The 20,491-nt window shown below is 49.9% G+C and overlaps 1 protein-coding gene across 1 annotated transcript in view; it reads right to left on the bottom strand.

Moving 5' to 3' along the window:
• Positions 1 to 20,491, bottom strand: part of MDN1 (midasin AAA ATPase 1) — a 2,221,312-nt gene that overhangs the window by 293,904 nt on the left and 1,906,917 nt on the right. Inside the window, exon 86 of the mRNA XM_078648266.1 lies at positions 7,524 to 7,708. Coding sequence (XP_078504392.1) covers positions 7,524 to 7,708 — 185 coding nt within the window. The remainder of the gene's footprint in view (positions 1 to 7,523; positions 7,709 to 20,491) is intronic.

Raw genomic sequence — 20,491 nt, 5'->3', positions numbered from 1 at the left:
CTGTTGATTGTTTTCCGGAGGTGGGGCGCGATGGTTGTGCTGGCTTTGTTGAAGACGTGGTGAGGGCAGGGGTCGGATGGGAGTTCATGGTTTTGATGGTGTCTTCGTCGCTGACGTTGGACCAGACGGTCAGGCGGCTGGTGTGGGTAGTGGTCGCGGGGGTGGTGGACTCGGTGGTGGGTGCAGGGTTCTCGGAGTTGAAGCTGTCGTGGATGTCGGTGATCTTGCGGTGAAAGAAGGTGGCCTGGGAGTCACACAGGTCTTGTGATGGTGGTATGTCGTTGGTGTTGGAGCTGGGGTTGGAGAGTTCTTTCACGATGCCACTCACGTAGCTAGGGGGGGCGGACAGCCCCAGGCGGAACTGTTTTGGAGGCAGCGGCCGCGCGGCACTGGTGGCCCGTTGCGGCGGCTTTTAGTTTTATAATTTATTTGGGGACACACTGTCTGACACTTTGTCAGTCAGTGTCCCCAAATAAATTCTAAAGGCCGCGCAACGGGCCACCAGTGCCGCGTGCACGCAGCCCCCGTTTGGAGCAAACTCACGTGACCTTCTACGCTGCACGCAGGTGTGGTGCATGTGCGAGGTCAAAGCATGCAGTCTCTGTCTCTCCCGGGCAATCCGCGCAGTCCCTAGAACGTTCGCTCTCACTTGAGCGCTGTCATCCGATACTGGATTGCACAAAAGGAGAATCACTCCTAAAAAGCGGAGACCAACTCCTTAAGGCCTGGGGAATCGTAGCGGTTACACTTCGCCACCGGCGCCGTTACAATGCTTGACAACATTAAAGCATTGTAAATGCGAGCGCTATACGCTCGAACAGTTCTCCTTTACTCCGTTGGCTTGACTTAGCAGCACTTCATGGCCAACTCCTGTTGTTGTGGCTGCCGGCACTGGATACGCCCCGCCGCCTCAGCGTCTTAAAAACGTTCTGGATTCCAGCCTTCCACTTCCCGGGTGCGGCCAGGTAAGATTGAGGCTGGGCCAGTGCTGTTCCCGCTCGTGTGGGCGCCACCCGCAAAGGCCCCTGCAGTGTCTGTGGCGCCTTTTGAGTGCAAGCACTAGTTTTGCTTCCTAGTTCGGTTTTGTTACCGTGCACCTACAGGTACACTTCGAGAGCATGGTCTCCCAAATCGGGTGCAGTCTCACAAGTGCACACGCTTCTGCAGCCCCCATTATCTCATGCTCCAGACTTTATGGCAGATGAACCCTCTCCGCCTTGTAGACTTGGCTGAGGTACATACTGTGCACCTCCGGGGCAGTATTGGGAGTTTGCTTGGTGATATGACTCCTGCGTCATGCCCGGAGGCCACTGGCATTTCTTAAAGGTTCCGCTCCTTCTGCATTCTCTCGCTAGGCCTCTCTTCGCCGAAACGGCTGTGGGTGGTGTGGTCGATTCCACGCCCTCTCAGCATATTCTTGAGCCCCCCCCCTCCTAACACACCGGCTCTGAATATGCAGACCTCGTTGGCCCCATACCTTTAGGTGTATTTGCTGGCTTGAAAATGCTTTCCAGTGTAGATCAATGCATGTAGCCTTATTGTATAGCTGAGGTTATTCTGATAGGTCGTCTCGTTGAAAACATTTGTCTCAGTTTTGGAATAAATGTATTTTTTGCATTCGAATTCTGATACTCATGTAAAGCGCTCTGATACCTTCGGGTCTAGCCAGTTCTATATAAAACCTTTCAAATAAATAATTGTGTCTGCAAAACTGTGCAGTAGGGTTACCGCCAACACGAAATTCATGCTCGAAAAACATTTGAGCGCTTTATTCCCCATTGATTACTGCAGAACTAAAACACGGGTGGAAATTCACATTCAAATAGTGTTTGCACCCCGGTGTATTTTTTGTGATCACAACACTTGGAATAAAGTCACAAGTAGCAGGATGGTTATCTAAGATCGAGGCAACTATTAGCAGCAATACTACGTGTCTCTCGGACACCTTTCAAGTGCTCACCGTCCTTTTCCCCCTGCACCCCCCCTCCAAGGGGCGGCAATCTGAGTGATAGCCCCGGGCGCCACAAGCTCTAGCTATGCCCCTGCACGATGCTGAAGTGCTCTTTGGTGTTGTGTGCGTTGTTGTCTAGGCGGTCCTCTTGGCGGTCCTGATGAGGTGGTGGAGTTTGCGGGTGGCGCTCTTGTGGGCTGTCTGGTGTTCGGTCGTGGAGCCATTTCTTCTCCAGCTTCCGACAGGTGCGCTTGAAGGTCCGGAGGTCTTCGGTGAACCAGGCGCCTTTCTTGTTGGTGTGGTTGGTTGTGGAGGTCTTGAGAGGGGCGAGGGTGCTGGCGCAGTCGTTGATCCACTGTTTGAGGTTGGTCGCGGCGGTGTTGGGGTCGGCCGGTGGTCTTAGGGTGAGGGTGGTAGTCAGTTAGTCCTTGGTGACCTTGCCCCAGCAGCGGCGTGGTAGCTGTTGGGTGCGGTGGTGTGTGGTGGGTTTCCTGAAGGTGAAGTGGACGCATCTGTGGTTGGTCCAGTGGGGCTCGGTGGTGTGGTTGAAGGAGACGTGGGGGCTCGTGCGGAAGATAGGGTCCAGCGTGTGTCCGGCGGCGTGGGTGGGTGTCGTCACGAGCTGTTTGAGTCCGAGGTTGGCGAGGTTGTCCACCAGGGGGGTGGAGTTGGCGTTGTTGTTATTCTCGAGGTGGAAGTTCAGGTCCCCGAGGAGGATGTAGTCCGTGGAAGCGAGGGCGTGGGTGCGGACGAGGTCGGCGATGGTGTTGCTGAACTGTGGTCTTGGTCCGGGTGGTCTGTAGACGAGTGTTCCTCGGAGGGTCGTGTTGGGGTCGGTGTGGATCTGGAAGTGCATTTGCTCGGCAGTGGTGAGGGTGTCGTCGGTGTTGGTCGAGACTCTGAGGGTGTCCTTGTGGATGATGGCGATTCCCCCTCCAACTCCGTTGGTGCGGTCTCTGCGGGTGATCTTGTAGCCCTGTGGGATGGCTATGGCGATGTCTGGTGCCGAGGTGGCGTTCAGCCAGGTCTCCGTCAGGAAGGCCACGTCGGGGGCCGTAGAGTCTGGGAGGTCCCAGAGTTTGATGGCGTGCTTGCGAGCGGAGAGGGTGTTGAGGAGGATGCAGCGAAGGTGGTTGGGTTCTCTGGTTGGCTGGATGCTCGTGAATCTGCAGTACCGGCAGGAGAAGGGCCTTTGCGTGCGCTTCGGGGTGGCCTGGTAGCAGGAGTGGTCTCGTCCGGTGTTGAGTGCGTGGAGGGTGTTGGAGTCGTAGTGCAGTCTGGCGTTGCGGGGGGTGCAGGGTCCGGGGTCCTGGCGCTGGGCGCGGTCCAGACGCGGACGGGCGCAGACGGGCTTGCCTTTGGCGCACCTTCGGCGCGGCCTCCATATGAGGGTCTTAGGGAGGGAGGAGCAGCTGGGAGGTGGGAGCAGGGCGGCCAATGGGGGACAGGGGGGTGGGGCTGCAGGGACGCAGCGGCGGGAAAAAACGGCGTGGGAAAAGGAGAGGGGGCACAGGGGCACAGAAGCAGGGAAAAAACTAACCAGAAACAGCAGCAGGTGGGTGAAAGGAGAGGGGGCACAGGGGCATAGAAGCAAGGATGGACACTTGCAGAATAAACCAAACCGCAGCAGAACGGCCTCAGCCGCGATGTAGGTGGGCCGGCCGGATCACAGGTCACACAGGGGGCTGCGTGGCGGTGAGAGGAGCGACCTGCCTGGTGACAGGGTCAGAGGTCGCTCTGTCTACCGCTTCGCGGCCTCCATATGAGGGTCGGAGGGAGGGAGGAGCAGCTGGGAGGTGGGAGCGGGGCGGCCAATGGAGGACAGGGGGACAGGGCCACAGGGACGCAGCGGCAGGAAAAAACGGCAGGGGAAAAGGAGAGGGGGCAGAGGGGCACAGAAGCAGGGAAAATATGAACCAGAAACAGCAGCAGGCTGGTGAAAGGAGAGGGGGCACAGGGGCAGCGGGGAAAGGGGCACAGAAGCAGGGAAAAAACGAACCAGAAACTGCAGCAGGCGGGTAAAAGGAGAGGGGGCACAGGGGCAGCGGGCACAGGGGCACAGAAGCAAGGATGGGCACTTGCAGAATAAACCAAACAGCAGCATAACGGACTCAGCCGCGATGTAGGCGGGCCGGCCGGATCACAGGTCACACAGGGGGCTGTGTGGCGGTGAGAGGAGCGACCTGCCTGTTGACAGGGTCAGAGGTCACCTTTGTTAACACCAGAGGGGCACTGTTAAGGCCAAAGTGGAGCACAAAAAATTGAAAATGCTCCGGACCTGCAATGAACCATAGGTAAGATCTGTGGATTGGCAGGACGAGAATATGGAAGGAATCGTTTTTCAAGTCGAGAGCTACCACCCAGTCTTGGATCTATGGCAGACAGAACCTGAGACAGAGTGAGCATTTTGAACTTTTCTTTTTTTAGGAAGTAGTTGAGAGGGTGCAGGTCTAGAATAAGATAGAGGCCTCCATTCAATTTTTGGCACCAGAAAGTAGCAGAATAGACCCACAACCTACTCCTGATGAAGGCATGTCCTAAAGTTTTCCTCAGCCAGGCGTGATGTCTAAGTGACACTGTAAAGCAAAGCTCCCCTCCAAACGTGTTCATCACAGGGCCTTTCAGGAAACTAAGGCTCTAGCTCCAATTCAGACCATTTGGGTCCAATTGGCGCCAGGCTGGCTCCATATTGGAGTCAGGAATCACAATGGGATCACCGTCATTGGAAAGGACCCTGAATGAGGTTGTGAAGTCACAGCTGGGGCCGATCTAGATTTATTAATGGATCCAGAGGGCCCAACTGGCATGGAAAACTAACCTGCCGGCGGAGATTGAGTCATTGTCACTTCTAAACACATGGGACAGGAAGACGCTCCAGCAGTCTAAAAATGAAGTGCACGTCTTCATAAGCTACACAAAGATGAGCGGGGTTGCTCCGGGTAACTTGAGGAAGCACAGAGCAGATCCAACCTGAAATGACAAGGGGACAATGTAGCAGAAGGCCTAGATTTATGGCATCCTGTGCCTGAAGATTTGGACCGGGCGGAGAAGTTGAAGAGAGCTTCGACTTCTTGTGTCCATGAGCAGTCCCTGGGATTATCTCGCAATCGGGACCTGGAGCAGTGCGGAGCGGTGTGTTGAGAGGCCAGGAGCTTCATGGCACGCTGATAAAAAGCCTTCAGATGCATAGTTTTGGATTCTGAGCAAGCCTTGGAGTCATAGTCCGGTGGCAGGCACCAAAGGCACACAAACTGGGGGTCTGTCACAGACATCTGCCTGTGACAGGCACCACAAGGTTTAAAACCAATAGAGGTTTTTGAGTGATATACCTGAAAAAAAGCACACTGAGGGCAAAAAAACGGAGGGCATTGCACTGGGATGGCTAGGCACCACACATGTCATTTCTGATGCAGACAGCACCATGCAGAGCCGATTGGTGCCACCTAGTGGCACGCAAAAGGACTGCTCAGAAACCTTTCCGGATTCTGTCTGATGCCTGGGGATAATCTTATGGTAAGGAATCTGCAGCTAGAAATTTCTATAAGATATATGCATTCTAAATGGACCTTCCCATTATGCACAATAATTAAACTTGAAGGAGAAGTCACACAAATCACCTTGATAGAAGATCTTATTTCTATTTTTGTAAAGTGCTTAATACACCATATGAAGATGGCTATGCATGGACCACTGATGACAAAAACCCACAGGGGGAGCTTTGAGGAGCCTGAGCTATCCTGCAGTTTACTTTTTTGCCAAAAACAAGACATGGGATATTTAAAGAAAGGGAGAAATGTATACTTGATGATGAGAGAGCCAAGTAAGAATAATGTAAGGAAAAGATGAGGGCTGACAAAAACAGAGTGATGTCTTTGGAGGGTAGAGTAGGTATGAGGAAAGGTATGGAGTTGTTGTTACATGGTGAAGTGAGATGGGCTAAGTAAGGCATTTTGTTGAGGCCATAGGGCAGTCAGTGGTTACTGGACAGTAACCTGGGAACAGGAGTTCTAGGTCCACAATACTATTTCATTCCAATGGGACAAATGGACTGATTAACAACTCTGTTTTGTATCCAGTGGACTTCGAAACCTTGAACGCTTACAGAGGGTGCTCTATGTAATTGCTGGTTTCGTTTGGCATCAGAGGTGAGCTCTGTTGACTGGGGTGAACCATGAGTGTACCAACCTACTATGTGTCGGTGGCTACTACGCCCTGAACCCAAGCTCCACAGTGAATGACGGTGGTGACAGTGTATCAATTACCTGAACTTGCTGTGGGGAAACTGCCTAATAGCTCTACCCAGTATTAAGTCTGTCCAGTTTTCTTAACTGTGGACCCTTTCCTATTCATATCTAATATATGTATGAAGAAAGAACATGCATGAGGTGTTGTGCTTTCTGCACAACGTGGTTTCCATGGGGGCATACTAACCAGCACCTACACATCTCCAGTACCTGTCCAGTCCTGTTGCACCTAGTGGGAGGTCAGAAGAGAGGTCACATCCCATTCTATTAGTATAGAGGAAAAGTCTGCCTGGAGTGAAACCTATCCAATTCCTAGATTGTCTTGAAGCTGTCTGCATTAGTAATGTGATCCAATGCCTTGCTATATCTAAGCCAAGTAAGTATCTTCTCTGAAAAAGGTCTGTACTGGTTGGATTAGTGACCCCTGGCTCAGAAGACCACGATATTCGGAAAGCAACATCAAGATACACCAGTGAACAAGGCAAACACTTTGGTTGCCTATGGAATCCAGTCTTGACCACCAAATGGGTAGAAACACTGGCCCCTCAATACATCGTACCTCATCATTTGTGTGGATACTGAGGAGAGCTGAACACCTGTTTAGGAGAACACGGTAAAGCCATTCAAAGCACCTCTGCAGGGATGCTACCCTCCTTGAAGAACAAAATAGGAAACCAAATAGGCTGTCTTGCTGCCTTTTGTCCGATGCAGAGAAGGGGAGGTTTCATGTCTGAGGAACTGGACCGCGACTACCAGAGGAAACCAACCTGATACTAGGAACAGCAACTGTAATTGCCTCTGGGGCATCCAGAAAGTATGAGGTTGTCATGGTCATGTCATAAGGTCGTCGCAGCTCAGCTGGCCAGAGAGCCAAGTTGGAATGAACCTCATTTGGTGAATCTGCACTGTCCCTTGAATCATAAGGTGTCTGTAAGGTGCCGGTATCCTGCCCCACTGTACCCCTAGAAGGACAATATTTAGTTGTCTTTCACCTGTGCGGTGTGGTGTCCGGATTTAATGGCTATTTGAACCATGCATCTAACCTGTAGTTATTAACATTTTAAGTTGTTATCCAGTCCTAATCCTAAGCAATAATCTCCCAGTGGAAACTAGTACTAGGAGTTATTGCACTGGGCATCCTCACTCCCAAGGCGACCGCTACCAATAGAAAATCTTGACACTGACCAGTAGATCGCGAGATACAGGCCTCTGCAAACTTAAATGGCCATAAAGACATCATGTTAGTAAATTAACAACTATTACATTCACCTCCTTATAGGGCTACAGGTGGAAAGTAGTCCTGGTCACAGTTTACTTCATTCTCTCACCTCGTCCATTCCTGGCCCTAATTCATCCATTTTATCATCGCTGTTTTCATCTTCGTCGTCGTCATCATCATCATCCCCCCAGAGGCGCTCATCTAGCTTATCAGCTTCAGCATCACCAAGATCTCCCATTTGTTTGTCCAACTCTTCATCTTCACTTTCAGATTTGTCGTCTTCTTCAGCCTCATCTGCAAAAGAGATCAGAGTTTAAACGTTATTGCACAAATAAATCTCCTCATGCCACTGGTGTATGTGGCTTTGTTAACTAAACAATGGCATCCAAATGGTAGGATGTAAGAAAGTGGCTCTATATATACTGGACCAAAGTAAGGTACAGCGTGTATAGAGTCCCCAATCCCCAGAGGTATAACAGAGGTCAAAGTCAGATCTGACCTTACTCTCTATAGTGGTAGCTTGGTCGAGCAGTAAGGCAGTATCAGAGGACAGTGTAAAGCATTTGTTGTACACACCCAGTCAGCAAAAGGTTTCACACACTCAAGAACTGAACTCTAGGCCAATTGTTTTTATATCAAAAGATATAGTTGTTTTATTATAGAACCAACAGGTATCAAAATATACTTTTCTCAATATGAATAACTTTAGGTAATTACTTTGCAGAAAGGCAATAGACTTTGTAAGTACAATAGCTACAGTGGTTGCAATTGACAACACAATTCTAAACACAATTTAACATTGAGCTCAATGGGTTTTTCTACATAAAAGCAGTGGATTACTTTATAGATTACTTTTAGAATTCCAGGACTCAATCCTAGATTTAGTCCCAGGACCTAAGCTGAAAACAGTCAAGTAAAAGCGTTTTGGTTACAGTTGTACTTTTTAAAGGATGTAAATGTAGTTTCAAAGTTGACACTTCGAAACTTTTCAGAGAAAAACTAGCAATGTTATCCTAAGGAAGGAAATTCAAGTCACAGGTAAAGTAGGTTCTCGTTACTTTTGTAATCCAGTACTGGACTCCTCGATCCAGCACTGGGACCGCTACCTAAGACAGGTAACTATTTACGTTTCAGCAATTGGTAAGATTTTTAAGGAGTATTTGTAATTTGCAAAAACCGACACTTAGAAGAAATTTCAGAGAAAAACAGTCAATGGTTTCCTAAGGAAGAAAATGCAGGTAACTGGTAAGTACGGTTAAGATTACTTTTGCGGTTCAGCACTGAACTAGAAAGTACAGCACTGCCTTCTCTACTGATCCCAGGTAAGTATTTCGGAAATCGTTACTCAGCTGATTTTAGAGGAATATTTTAAAGTTGCAAAAATCGACATTTGGAAGAAAATATCAGTGACAACCAGTTAATGTTAGCCTATGGAATGAAAGTGAGTTATCGGCTTTCAGGTGAGTACTCAACTGGTGGATTTAAGGTTCTGGGCATAGACTCAGGGGTGTCACAGGGTCGGAAAGGTACAGTTGTTACACCCTCGGCGGCACAGGGGCAGCCGGGTGCAGAGAGTAGGCCCAATGCAATCCAATGGAGGGTAGGGGGCCTTTGGTTGGTGGCTGCAAGCAGGCAGGCCACGCGGCTGTGGGAGCTGAGCTTCTGGTCACTTACTCAGGGCAAGTGGGAAAGTAGAGTAGGGTAGTAGTTGCACTTCCAGCAGAACTCGGGCGGCTGGGTGCAGGGTGCTTTTGAGCCTTCGGGTGCTCAATGTTATCCAATGGGAAAGTTACAAGGTGAACAAAGGCTGCAGGCTCGGGGATGGAGATTCTTCAGGTGCAACCACCACTTCGAGAGGTAAGTTGGGATCTTGGAGAAGAGGTAGGTACTCCAAAGGAAGGCACAGGGGACCGTGGGGCGCAGGGTGCAGGGGTGTCTTTAGGCATCAGGAAATCTTACCCTCAGCTGGTCGCGGTTGGTGGGGTCCCTGGTTCTGAGGCTGCAGGCGTGGTCTGGGTCGCAGAGGAGGGTCCTTGGGCACTGGACTGCGGGTCCCAGTTGCCGGGTGGACGTCCTCGTGGTCTTGGATCACTCGGGCACGGGCCAGGCTCGGCGGGTGCAAAGCGGGCTGGATTCGCGGTTCCTGGCTGGCACCAGGGGTATTGTTGTTGGAGCAGAGCCTCTGCTCAGGGGAGTTCCAGTCTGTTAGAGGGTCAAGGCAGGCAGGTCCTGCGGGTTGTCCAAGGATGCTGTCCGCAGGAGTCGCCGGGATTTAGCAGGAGCAGGTTCCAGGATTTACAAGCCGGTAGGGCTGGGGCCAAGTCAGTTGGTGTCGTCCTGTTAGCAGCTGCACCGCGGATCTTCTTCTTGATCTTCTTTCTGGTTTTCTTATCGGGATCTGAGGAAGGAAGGTTCAGGGTGCCCCATAATACAAAATTTAGGGGTGTTACAGGTAGGGCAAGGGCAGGGTCCAAAAGGTCCCTGTCCTGGGGTGGTGTCCCGGGGGTGCCGGGTTTACAGGGGTATCGACCACCTGATGGGGTTCTGGAGGGTCAAACAGAAATACTGGGGCTTTCAAGAGAGGTTTTAAGGAAGGTTTTATTGGGATGAAAGTTCTTTTCATGGATGTCACTGTAAAGTCTATGGATAGGTCCCGTCGTGATGCCTTGTGGTCTTGGTAGTCCCGCTTCCGGAAGGGGTGTCTCCAGGCGTCTCGCGGTGGACCCGGAAAGAAAAGGAAAGCAACGAGTTATACTCTAAACTCGGGGAAAGTCAACAAGGGCCGGGAGTGAGGGAACGCACCCAGTGCACAGTGCTCTAATACAGGAGGTGGGTAGGAGTGCTTGTGCTCGGGGTAGGGTTCGTTGCGGGAGATGACTACGGGGGTGGCTGCCTCCGCCTCCCAACCCAACCCGCGACCCGGCCCCGTACCTCTCTCAGCCACGCTCCTCCCGTGGGCGCGTGGCAGGGCGAAGCGTCCAACCGGTGGCCTCCTGGCTTGTCGTCTCCATCTGCTTCTCGTCCTCGACCTGCGTCCTCCTCCGCTGCCTGGGAATCACCGTCCGTCTTCGTGTCGGTACTTCCTGCTTTTGACGTCATCAGGGGTGGAGTCCCGGGCTCGAGGTCCCATGCCTTAAAGGAACCGCACTCAATTTCCTCGGACCAGTCCTTCGTGAGGTCATCGGGATTTCCATGCCATGTACCGATGTGTGGCTGTGGGGAAAAGGTGCAGGGTGTAAGGGGGGTGGCGGACCACCAGTCTTCCGTAACAGGCTCGTGGGGGCCGGACCCGTGACAGGTGGGTACACCCCCTAGCCTGCTCCTCTCCTGTGGGAGGGGGCATGAGCCTAGCTGCGATTGGGCAGGGCCCCCCATCTTCAAGATGGCCGGAGCCCGGGGTCGAGCTTCACCTCACCTTTCCCACCTGAGGGGTGGGGTTGGCACAGGCTGGCACACCACCCTTCCTGACGTAGGGTTTCCCCGCTAGTCTTCACGCCAGAGTGGGGTTGAGAACTGGTGGGGGCCAGTTGCTGAGTACAGCAAGTGGCCTGAAGAAGCTCACAAAGGTGGCATACCTTTGAAGCTTCCCTCTGTCCATCCTGGGGTAGGAGACCTAGCACCTCGCCAGGCATGTGCTTGTTGCAGAGCCAGGAGAGCGGAGGGCTCTCCACCCAGGGGTCCAGCAACATGTCTGCTGTGTGGCAGCCTGGGCAGCCACTCAGTCCAGACGTGGAATGTGGTTAGGTTTCAGGGGGCATCTCTAAGATGCCCTCTGTGGTGTATTTTACATTAAATCCCACACTGGCATCAGTGTGGGTTTAATGTGCTGAGAAGTTTGATACCAAACTTGTCAGTCTTCAGTGTAGCCATTATGGTGCTGTGGAGTTCGTAATGACAACCTCCCAGCACCATATACTCTTAATGGCATCACTGCACTTTATATAAAGTAATTTGAGGCTTCCGCCGCATTAGGAGGCTACTCACGGCTCCTGCAGCACAAGAAAGCAATTTGCAGCTCCCACCGCACTAGGTGGCGACTTGCGGCTCCTGCAGCCCAAGGAAGTAATTTGCAGTTCCCGCTGCACTGGAAGCCGATTCGAGGCTCTCCGCACACTGAAAAATGCCCACCGGGTGTTACCGCGTTGAAAAGTGATTCGCCTTTGAAGGAGACTCGTGCCTTCGGCTGCGCTGGAAAGCCCGGCTCACGGAGCTCACGGGAGAGCACTCTGCCACCAGCAGCAACAACTGTAGCTTCTGGTGTCTGTCGTCACTTCCTTGTTATCAATCAAAAGAAACAAGTTGACCTTATTTTATATATGATCTTTTCACTACAGCACCCATCCTGAGAGGAGTGGTGAGTCATACATCCGCCCTCTATATTTGCTTTGAAGGGGAGCTCCAGGATTCACACCTTTTTAATTTACCATTCGGACTGTTGCAAGGATCCTGCTCATACACAGAACTGTGCACAGAGACCTAGGACATCAGTGAATAGTGGTGTACCAGAAACTCACCTCAGTACCTAGAAAAACCCCAACCAGCTAGCATCAGTGTCACATTAGCTCTTTGTCCTATAGCAAAGTAACCAATGATTAGACAACCTAGAACATGCGACTTAGTACAAACTAAGGAATGGTGAGAAGTGAAAACACTCTTTCGTTATACTCTCATACCAATCCACAACAGGAGTAAAGAAGAGACACAGTAAGGTTAAAATATTTATTTTAACGACGTGATCTCAGATGCAGTATTTTAGCCAACATAAGCAGACGTATGATTAAAAATAATATGGTCAGCATTTTTACAATTCCATAAAATACAAAAGGAGAAATCATATTACAATGATGGTGAAAACAGGTCCTATAGCGCCTAGTTTTAACACCCTCCCTATATTGGAACTATGAATTATATCTTAGGCTTGTTTGGGGGACCCAATTACCTTTCTGCTCAGTAAGAGTAAATCACATTTGGATCAGCCAAAGCGCTCTGCTTTCCTGAAAACGGAAAATCTTCCAAGTGTGTGAAATCATGGCAAGTGTATAATAATAAGGGTGCCAGAATCTTAGTTGCCTCACAGCTGCCTAATTGTTGTGTCTAGAAAGAGTACTTGATCATGCCGAAAAACAGCTACCATGTTTTGATAACCTTGATGGCTTCAGCACTCACTGTGCAGACTAGGGGCACAATGTAAGTCTAGAGATGTCGAAAAACAAAACCCTTTCTCATGTGTAGACCTTCACGAAGGCTAACTTAACAAGCATTTGCAATGCAATAGGTCTCGCAGCATTAAAGTTTGAGTTTATTGGCATTGTATATGACAATGTGTTGCATTAAATTTTTAGCAAAGTCTGTATTGGTGTATAAAGATGATTTGCAAGATGATAGCTGTTGCAAAATATTAAGCAATGTTGGCAATAATATTATATTATAATAATATTGTAATTTACTGTGGTACTTATAAGCATATTGGTAGCGCATAGTGATGTTGTGGTGCCCCTGAGTGATGCTGTGGTGGTGCCGAGTGATGCTGTGCTGATAGGATAGATAGTGAGGGCGAAAGATAGATAGAGGGAGGGCGAAAGATAGATAGAGGGAGGGCGAAAGATAGATAGAGGGAGGGCGAGAGTGAGATAGAGGGAGGGCGAGAGAGAGATAGAGGGAGGGCGAGAGAGAGATAGAGGGAGGGCGAGAGAGAGATAGAGGGAGGGCGAGAGAGAGATAGAGGGTCTGCGAGGGATGGAGTGTGGGGCGATGGATGGAGTGTGGGGCGATGGATGGAGTGTGGGGCGATGGATGGAGTGTGGGGCGATGGATGGAGTGTGGGGCGATGGATGGAGTGTGGGGCGATGGATGGAGTGTGGGGCGATGGATGGAGTGTGGGGCGATGGATGGAGTGTGGGGCGATGGATGGAGTGTGGGGCGATGGATGGAGTGTGGGGCGATGGATGGAGTGTGGGGCGATGGATGGAGTGTGGGGCGATGGATGGAGTGTGGGGCGATGGATGGAGTGTGGGGCGATGGATGGAGTGTGGGGCGATGGATGGAGTGTGGGGCGATGGATGGAGTGTGGGGCGATGGATGGAGTGTGGGGCGATGGATGGCGTGTGGGGCGATGGATGGAGTGTGGGGCGATGGATGGCGTGTGGGGCGATGGATGGCGTGTGGGGCGATGGATGGCGTGTGGGGCGATGGATGGCGTGTGGGGCGATGGATGGCGTGTGGGGCGATGGATGGCGTGTGGGGCGATGGATGGCGTGTGGGGCGATGGATGGCGTGTGGGGCGATGGATGGCGTGTGGGGCGATGGATGGCGTGTGGGGCGATGGATGGAGTGTGGGGCAAGGGATGGAGTGTGGGGCAAGGGATGGAGTGTGGGGCAAGGGATGGAGTGTGGGGCAAGGGATGGAGTGTGGGGCAAGGGATGGCGTGTGGGGCAAGGGATGGCGTGTGGGGCAAGGGATGGCGTGTGGGGCAAGGGATGGCGTGTGGGGCAAGGGATGGCGTGTGGGGCAAGGGATGGCGTGTGGGCCGAGGGATGGAGTGTGGGCCGAGGGATGGAGTGTGGGCCGAGGGATGGAGTGTGGGCCGAGGGATGGAGTGTGGGCCGAGGGATGGAGTGTGGGCCGAGGGATGGAGTGTGGGCCGAGGGATGGAGTGTGGGCCGAGGGATGGAGTGTGGGCCGAGGGATGGAGTGTGGGCCGAGGGATGGAGTGTGGGCCGAGGGATGGAGTGTGGGCCGAGGGATGGAGTGTGGAGCGAGGGATGGAGTGTGGAGCGAGGGATGGAGTGTGGGGCGAGGGATGGAGTGTGGGGCGAGGGATGGAGTGTGGGGCGATGGATGGAGTGTGGGGCAAGGGATGGAGTGTGGGGCAAGGGATGGAGTGTGGGGCAAGGGATGGAGTGTGGGGCAAGGGATGGCGTGTGGGGCAAGGGATGGCGTGTGGGGCAAGGGATGGCGTGTGGGGCAAGGGATGGCGTGTGGGGCGAGGGATGGAGTGTGGGGCGAGACTGTCCCATTGTTCGGGGTGTCCACGCGGTGCGGACATGTTAGCACGACTCCTCCCTCTTTTCTTTTCGCAACTAGCTCTTTTCATCTTACACTTACAACCATTTTCCATTCACAGCCTCTCAGGCACCACATTTTTCAAATAATTCTTATTTTAAAATGTTTGTCGAGACACACATTTTTTAAAATGCGTCTTTATAACAAAGGAGTAATTGCATTCGGACACAGTTTACGTGTCTCCTGGATACGGAAAAAAATGGAATTTCGCCTCCAGCTCCCTAGAGCGTAAATTCACTTAGAAGCTCTCTGTAAAGCCGCGGGGAAAAGCCTTAAAATAAGAAAGCCAATGTTTATAAAAATAACAGAAGAGAGGAAACGGCACAATAAAAAAGACGTGCTCATGCACTGCATAGTGAGGGACACTTTGAGGCGCACCCCCAGAGCTCTCCCCCCCCCCACAAGAAAAGAACACAATAACAGTATAAATAGTATAACACCGAAACAAACTCTAAACTCAAAAAGTAAAATTCCTAACTGGAATGTTAAAACGGATCACGGACTACCCTTTAAATATAAAAAAAAACAACTTTTGATTCCAAATATAAAGCTTCGAGTGCGTAATTTGAACTTAAAAATGTGCTTCTTTGAAGGCAAAATGCGCATTTTCAAAGCCGTGAATTGTATTTTGAAACAATGCGTGTGCATTCCCCAATGGAAAAGGTGCATTTTCAAGAGAACCTGGCATTTCTACAGTAGAAAGGTGTGTTTTTGTGCGTGGCTTGCTTGCGCAAGGACGAAAGGTGTGCTTTGAGGCGATGTTGCAGTGCAAGGATGAAAGGTGTGTTTTTGTGCGATGCTTGCAATGCAAGGATGAAAGGTGTGTTTGTGTGCGATGCTTGCAGTGCAAGGATGAAAGGTGTGTTTTGGGCGGTGCTTACAGTGCAAGGATGAAAGGTGTGTTTTGTGCGATGCTTGCTGTGCAAGGATGAAAGGTGTGTTTTGTGCGATGCTTGCTGTGCAAGGATGAAAGGTGTGTTTTGGGTGAGGCTTGCAGTGCGTTCGTCGTAGGCGAGACCTAAAAATAGACTTTCCCTCTTTTCACTGTGCACTAATGCACCATAGCCGCACCTAGCCAGAAGTGCACCAGTGTGTGAAAAGCAGGACACAAACTAACAGGCTTTTCCAAGTGCGTTGTACCCATGCTCTGGGGATTCTAGCGCCTATTCGGGAAATACTGAAAGTCGAGGAGCTTGCAAACAGAGCCTTGCAGCAGAGTGTGGTGGAATCTTTATGCAACAAACCATGCTTTCGTCTCTATAGGTTGTTGAAGTGTCACCACTCACCTGTGTAGAAGTGCGGGATGGCACGGGCATTCAACGTTTTTCTCTTGGGAAACACCTTGTTTGTTTCCAAGCTCTTGTGCTCCGCTTTTCCAAGTGCTGTGGCAAAGACAAATCAGCAGGTCCGTCTAAGTCAGATGTCTCCAATCTCAGACAGTCCGGAACTCAGAAGCTGTGGGGGTGATAACAGCTCTGTACGGAGGTGCCCAGGAGCACACTGTGTGCTGGTGCGTGTTTGAAGGGACCCAGCCAGTGTTTCACTTGGTGGGGTGCCCTATCCTGGCATGCAGTGCAGTGCCATCAGGGGTCCCGCATTTCCCTGTTACAGCCCCTGCATGCTCCAGTCCACGCAAACACATATCAAAGCCACGCCCTTGTCATTGACCTTGCAGCTGGAGTCACGTGTTCAGACACGTGACATTAGAATACAAGGCCCATTTAATGCCATGACTGCCCGGTGGGCACTCCCTCGAGGAACCCGGGCTCCTGGAGACGGTTGCATGGTATGGAGTGGCGTTGGACTCCGCACGTTAAAGATGTGTGCGACACTTAGGAGCATACATGCCAATAGACCCGATTCCGGCGGGAGAATACCGATTGTTCAAGCCAAAAATGGCTTTATTTTAGCTGTCTCCCGCCTGAAAGGGCACTTTCTACAATAAAAGTCCATGGGTAATTTTCATTCTCCCTATTTTTTTTATTTGAAATCTCCCACGTACGTCCCTGTCCTAAAATGTTGGCATGTATGCTTAGGAGATTGTAGTAACTTGGTCCAGACTGATAGTGGTATTTCAAGTAGATTTATTCAGGTTGGTTACAGCATAGTAGTACAATAGATATTAGCCCCACCAGGAGCACCTAGATAGGCACTCAGCCCTTCTCCAACTGTGAGTTCTCACTCCCAACATTCCATCTTACATCACTCAGGCAGGGTTCCACTGGCACAGCATAAATCATCACAACCCAGGATACTACATATCCTCCCTTGTTCCAAAATTAAACAAATAGGAACGTCTATATAAGAAGTTATACAAAGTTGAAAGGCGAAGAAATGGACGCAGATTAGAGGAACAAAGAAAATGAAAAACCAGAGGAAAATTGGAATGCAAGTGAAGATGTGACAAGAATAAGAACGCAAGTGGAGCAGAAAGAAGTTAAAGTAGAATACACGAGAAGGTGTGATCAGAACACGAACACAAGGAGGAGGAGATGAAAGAATCATAGAACATATACTCTATCGTTCCAAAAGAAACAAAAAGAAGATTCCAAGTAGGAACAAAAAATGTTGAAACGAGAAAACACACAAACACATATCATTCTTTCCAAATAAGAAAAGAAAATGAAAGAACAAAAAATACAAAGAGAAACCATCAATGGCAGCCCTCCGCAAACCCACTGGCCAGGTAAGTAAGCAAAGAGACAACTCACGTCAGGAGAAAACAAGACGACAGAGAAGAATAGGAGTGAAAATACTTAAACTTCCCCATCTAAGTTTTAGGAATACATAACAAGTAGAAAATACAACTGGGTTATAGTGTAAGAAAACAGAATAAAGTCATAAATAAGAACGCCCAGTGTAAAACAGCCCATGTATTATGGTAATTAAAACCATACACCCTTTAGGGTAAATAATGTATACACGGTTATATGTTGGGCACAGTACAGAAGGGACGACACCCAGGAAACAGACCCCATGTGGACATGAGAAACTAGTGCACTGCATAAAATGTAATTACCTTAAACAAAAATCTATCACTCCGGAGAGATCAAGATAGGGTATTTAAAAGGCGTGGGACACATGTCCACGCAATACACCTCGACTGGAGGTCTAGTGATATGCACATGAAAGTGGAAAATAACCACAAAACATACCTCGCGGAGAGGTCAGAAATTGTGCACATGTGAGTGGGATTACGGTCCACACAACACCTTGATGAAGAAAATAAATTTTGAACTGTGTGAAGGTAAAAACCTTAGGCATCCTACGTAGGGTAAGACGTAAACTAAAACACTGTGCACTCTGTGATGATACCCTAAGTAGAATAAAATAAAATATTGTGCACTGTAAAATTGGGTAAAATGTAAACCTAAACAATTGTGCACTGTAGGACAAGACACATACCTCATGGAGAGGTCAACACAAACCTAGAAATTGTGCAGTGTATGGAGGCAAAAACTAGCGTCAGCACAAATGATTGTAAATGCACCTCACGCAAATTCCAAACTGTAAATTACTCTTTTGCAAAATTCACAAACAGTGCTGAAATCAATAAATAATAAATTGAATGTTTTCCTCTTAAAACACTAAAACACTACTACAAGACAGTGTAACTTTTTCCTTTGCCTTGTGAAACGATTTTGATTTAACATTAGCCCTGTTAACATAAACTTTTTACTGTATACTCAATCAGAAACAGCAGAATGTAAAACTCTTCGAGGAATAAAATTACCAGTGTAAGACTTATTATTAGATTCTGAATGAAAAAACACTCGAATGTCTTTTATAGAAAGTACCTTGAAATGTAACCACTAGATGGCAGCATTGTATAGTATAGAGTATACTGAAAATATGTCGATCTTGCATTAGACTTGCTTTGACGTACAGAGTTGTTAGCTCTTACGTTGTTAGCTCTTACGTTTTGTTAGTTTTTTTTTTTTTTATGAATTCAAGACAAAAACGACAATAATTCTCGGTCCGCTCTCTCTTATTGACTGACTTCAAATAAATTGAAATCCAAAACGGGTCACTCAACCGGCTGAAAGAAAAATCAAGGTCTTGTTTTTGAAGAACCGTCAGCGTTAGTATGTTAAGGACGGTGACACGCTCCTCACGCTGTTGATGACACGTTCCTTGCGTTGCTTCGGATGGCTCACAGATCGTAGCTGCGCACCAGCGCAACGCTGTGTCCGAACCTGCAAGCTGGGAAGGACGTCACCTGCCAGAATCTCTGCCTCCACGCGATGCGCACCGACCACCATACCCTCCTGCAGGGTTCGAATGCGCCATCACAACGAAGAGGCAATTGACGAGAAAAGAGCTCCTCACCAACTGAAAACGGACTGCAAGAATCAGTTGGTCCACATGACATCAGAAGGTAAATCTCTTTACTCGATGTTTTAACTGTCTGTTAAATCACTCAGAAGTATAAAAGCCTCAGCAAATCAACAAAATTCCTTTTTAAGTGTTTCTGTGAGATAAATGAGAAGCTTTTTTCAGAAATTAATTTCTTTTACAAGAATAGTGTCTCTTTGTAACGCTCATGAATAATTAAATGATTTAATTATTGAATAATACATTTTAACTGAAGCAGAATTTCTTTTCCAATATATCTCTGCGCAGGTTTCATTTTATTTATAGCAGATACCCAAAAGAAAGGAATAAAAACGTGCTTACTTTTATTGAGTGTCCATGTGAGTCAAGTACAACACGCTTGGGCAGGGCTGTCCGATCTGGGGGACACTGGTGGGGCTTCAAAGCGTGCTGATTTTCTCTTGGTGGCTCCATGGTTCTTGGCTTTTTATGTTCCTTAGTGTTTTTCCTGTAGTTTCATTTAACTCACGTTTGTTGTGGCTTCTAGGTGAAATCAGCGTCATGTCTAGTAGCTTAAATTGCGCTAACAGCTCTTTAGACGTAGTGTAGAGGTTTCCTTAGTTACTTGTACTTTGAATTAACTGCGTCATATTTAGTTGTTGTAAATTGCGCCAGTTGCTTTTTGAAGTAATGTAGAGGTTTCCTTAGCCACTTGTACCTTGAATTACGCGTAGATTCTTCTAGTCCTCGTCGCCATATATTTTGTAGTAACTTGGTCCAGACTGATAGTGGTATTTCAAGTAGATTTATTCAGGTTGGTTACAGCATAGTAGTACAATAGATATTAGCCCCACCAGGAGCACCTAGATAGGCACTCAGCCCTTCTCCAACTGAGAGTTCTCACTCCCAACATTCCATCTTACATCACTCAGGCAGGGTTCCACTGGCACAGCATAAATCATCAGAACCCAGGATACTACAGAGATGCTTTTGAAACGTCCTTCAGAGCTCATTTTTGCGTATTTTGGGCCCCTCTGTTTGTGGTTGGCCTCAATGTACATCATCAGTAAAGTACCTGCGGGGGGCGTGGCTTAGCAGGCCACGATGGCGGCTGTGTCCTGCTGAGGCTCCGCGATCGGGCTAGCATCCAGCCCAGTTCCCGAGATCGCCGGGAGCCTCAGCCTACTGGAAAAGCACCTGGGACTCCCCACGTGCATTGGGGTGCCGCTCCAACGACCTCTGACAGCGGCGGACGGGCGACACAGGCCGATTCTCCGAATTCGGAGCCGGGCGCCTCAATTCAAGATGGCGGGCGCGGCTCCGTCCGGCGGGAGCGTACGCCGCCAGGAGCCGACCCAGTGACCGAAGACTCCAGGAGGCGGGACCGGCGACCGCCGGCGGGAGATCCCGGCGCAACAGCGAGACCGACCCCCCCGGGGTGCACACCAGACGGCACCTTCTCCTGATCCACCACCCCGGTGCGCAAGATGGCGGCCGCCGCACCAGGGCTCCACCGCACTGACGCTGCGACCTCACCGGGTGCCTGAACATTCTCCGACATCACCCGCTCCGCCGCCGCGAGGCGCGGAGGACCGGCGGACGTGCTGCCAGCGTGGTGGTGGGCCATTCCAGGGCCGGCAAACGTACCAGCACAGCGGCGGTGAGTGGCCGCCTCTCTCCCCCCCCCCTTCCCCCGAGAC

Source organism: Lissotriton helveticus, chromosome 6, assembly GCF_964261635.1.
Source record: "Lissotriton helveticus chromosome 6, aLisHel1.1, whole genome shotgun sequence".
NCBI classification, from domain to species: Eukaryota; Metazoa; Chordata; class Amphibia; order Caudata; family Salamandridae; genus Lissotriton; species Lissotriton helveticus.
Note: the sequence above shows the minus strand (reverse complement) of the source record. Positions and strands in the feature narration are given on the sequence as shown.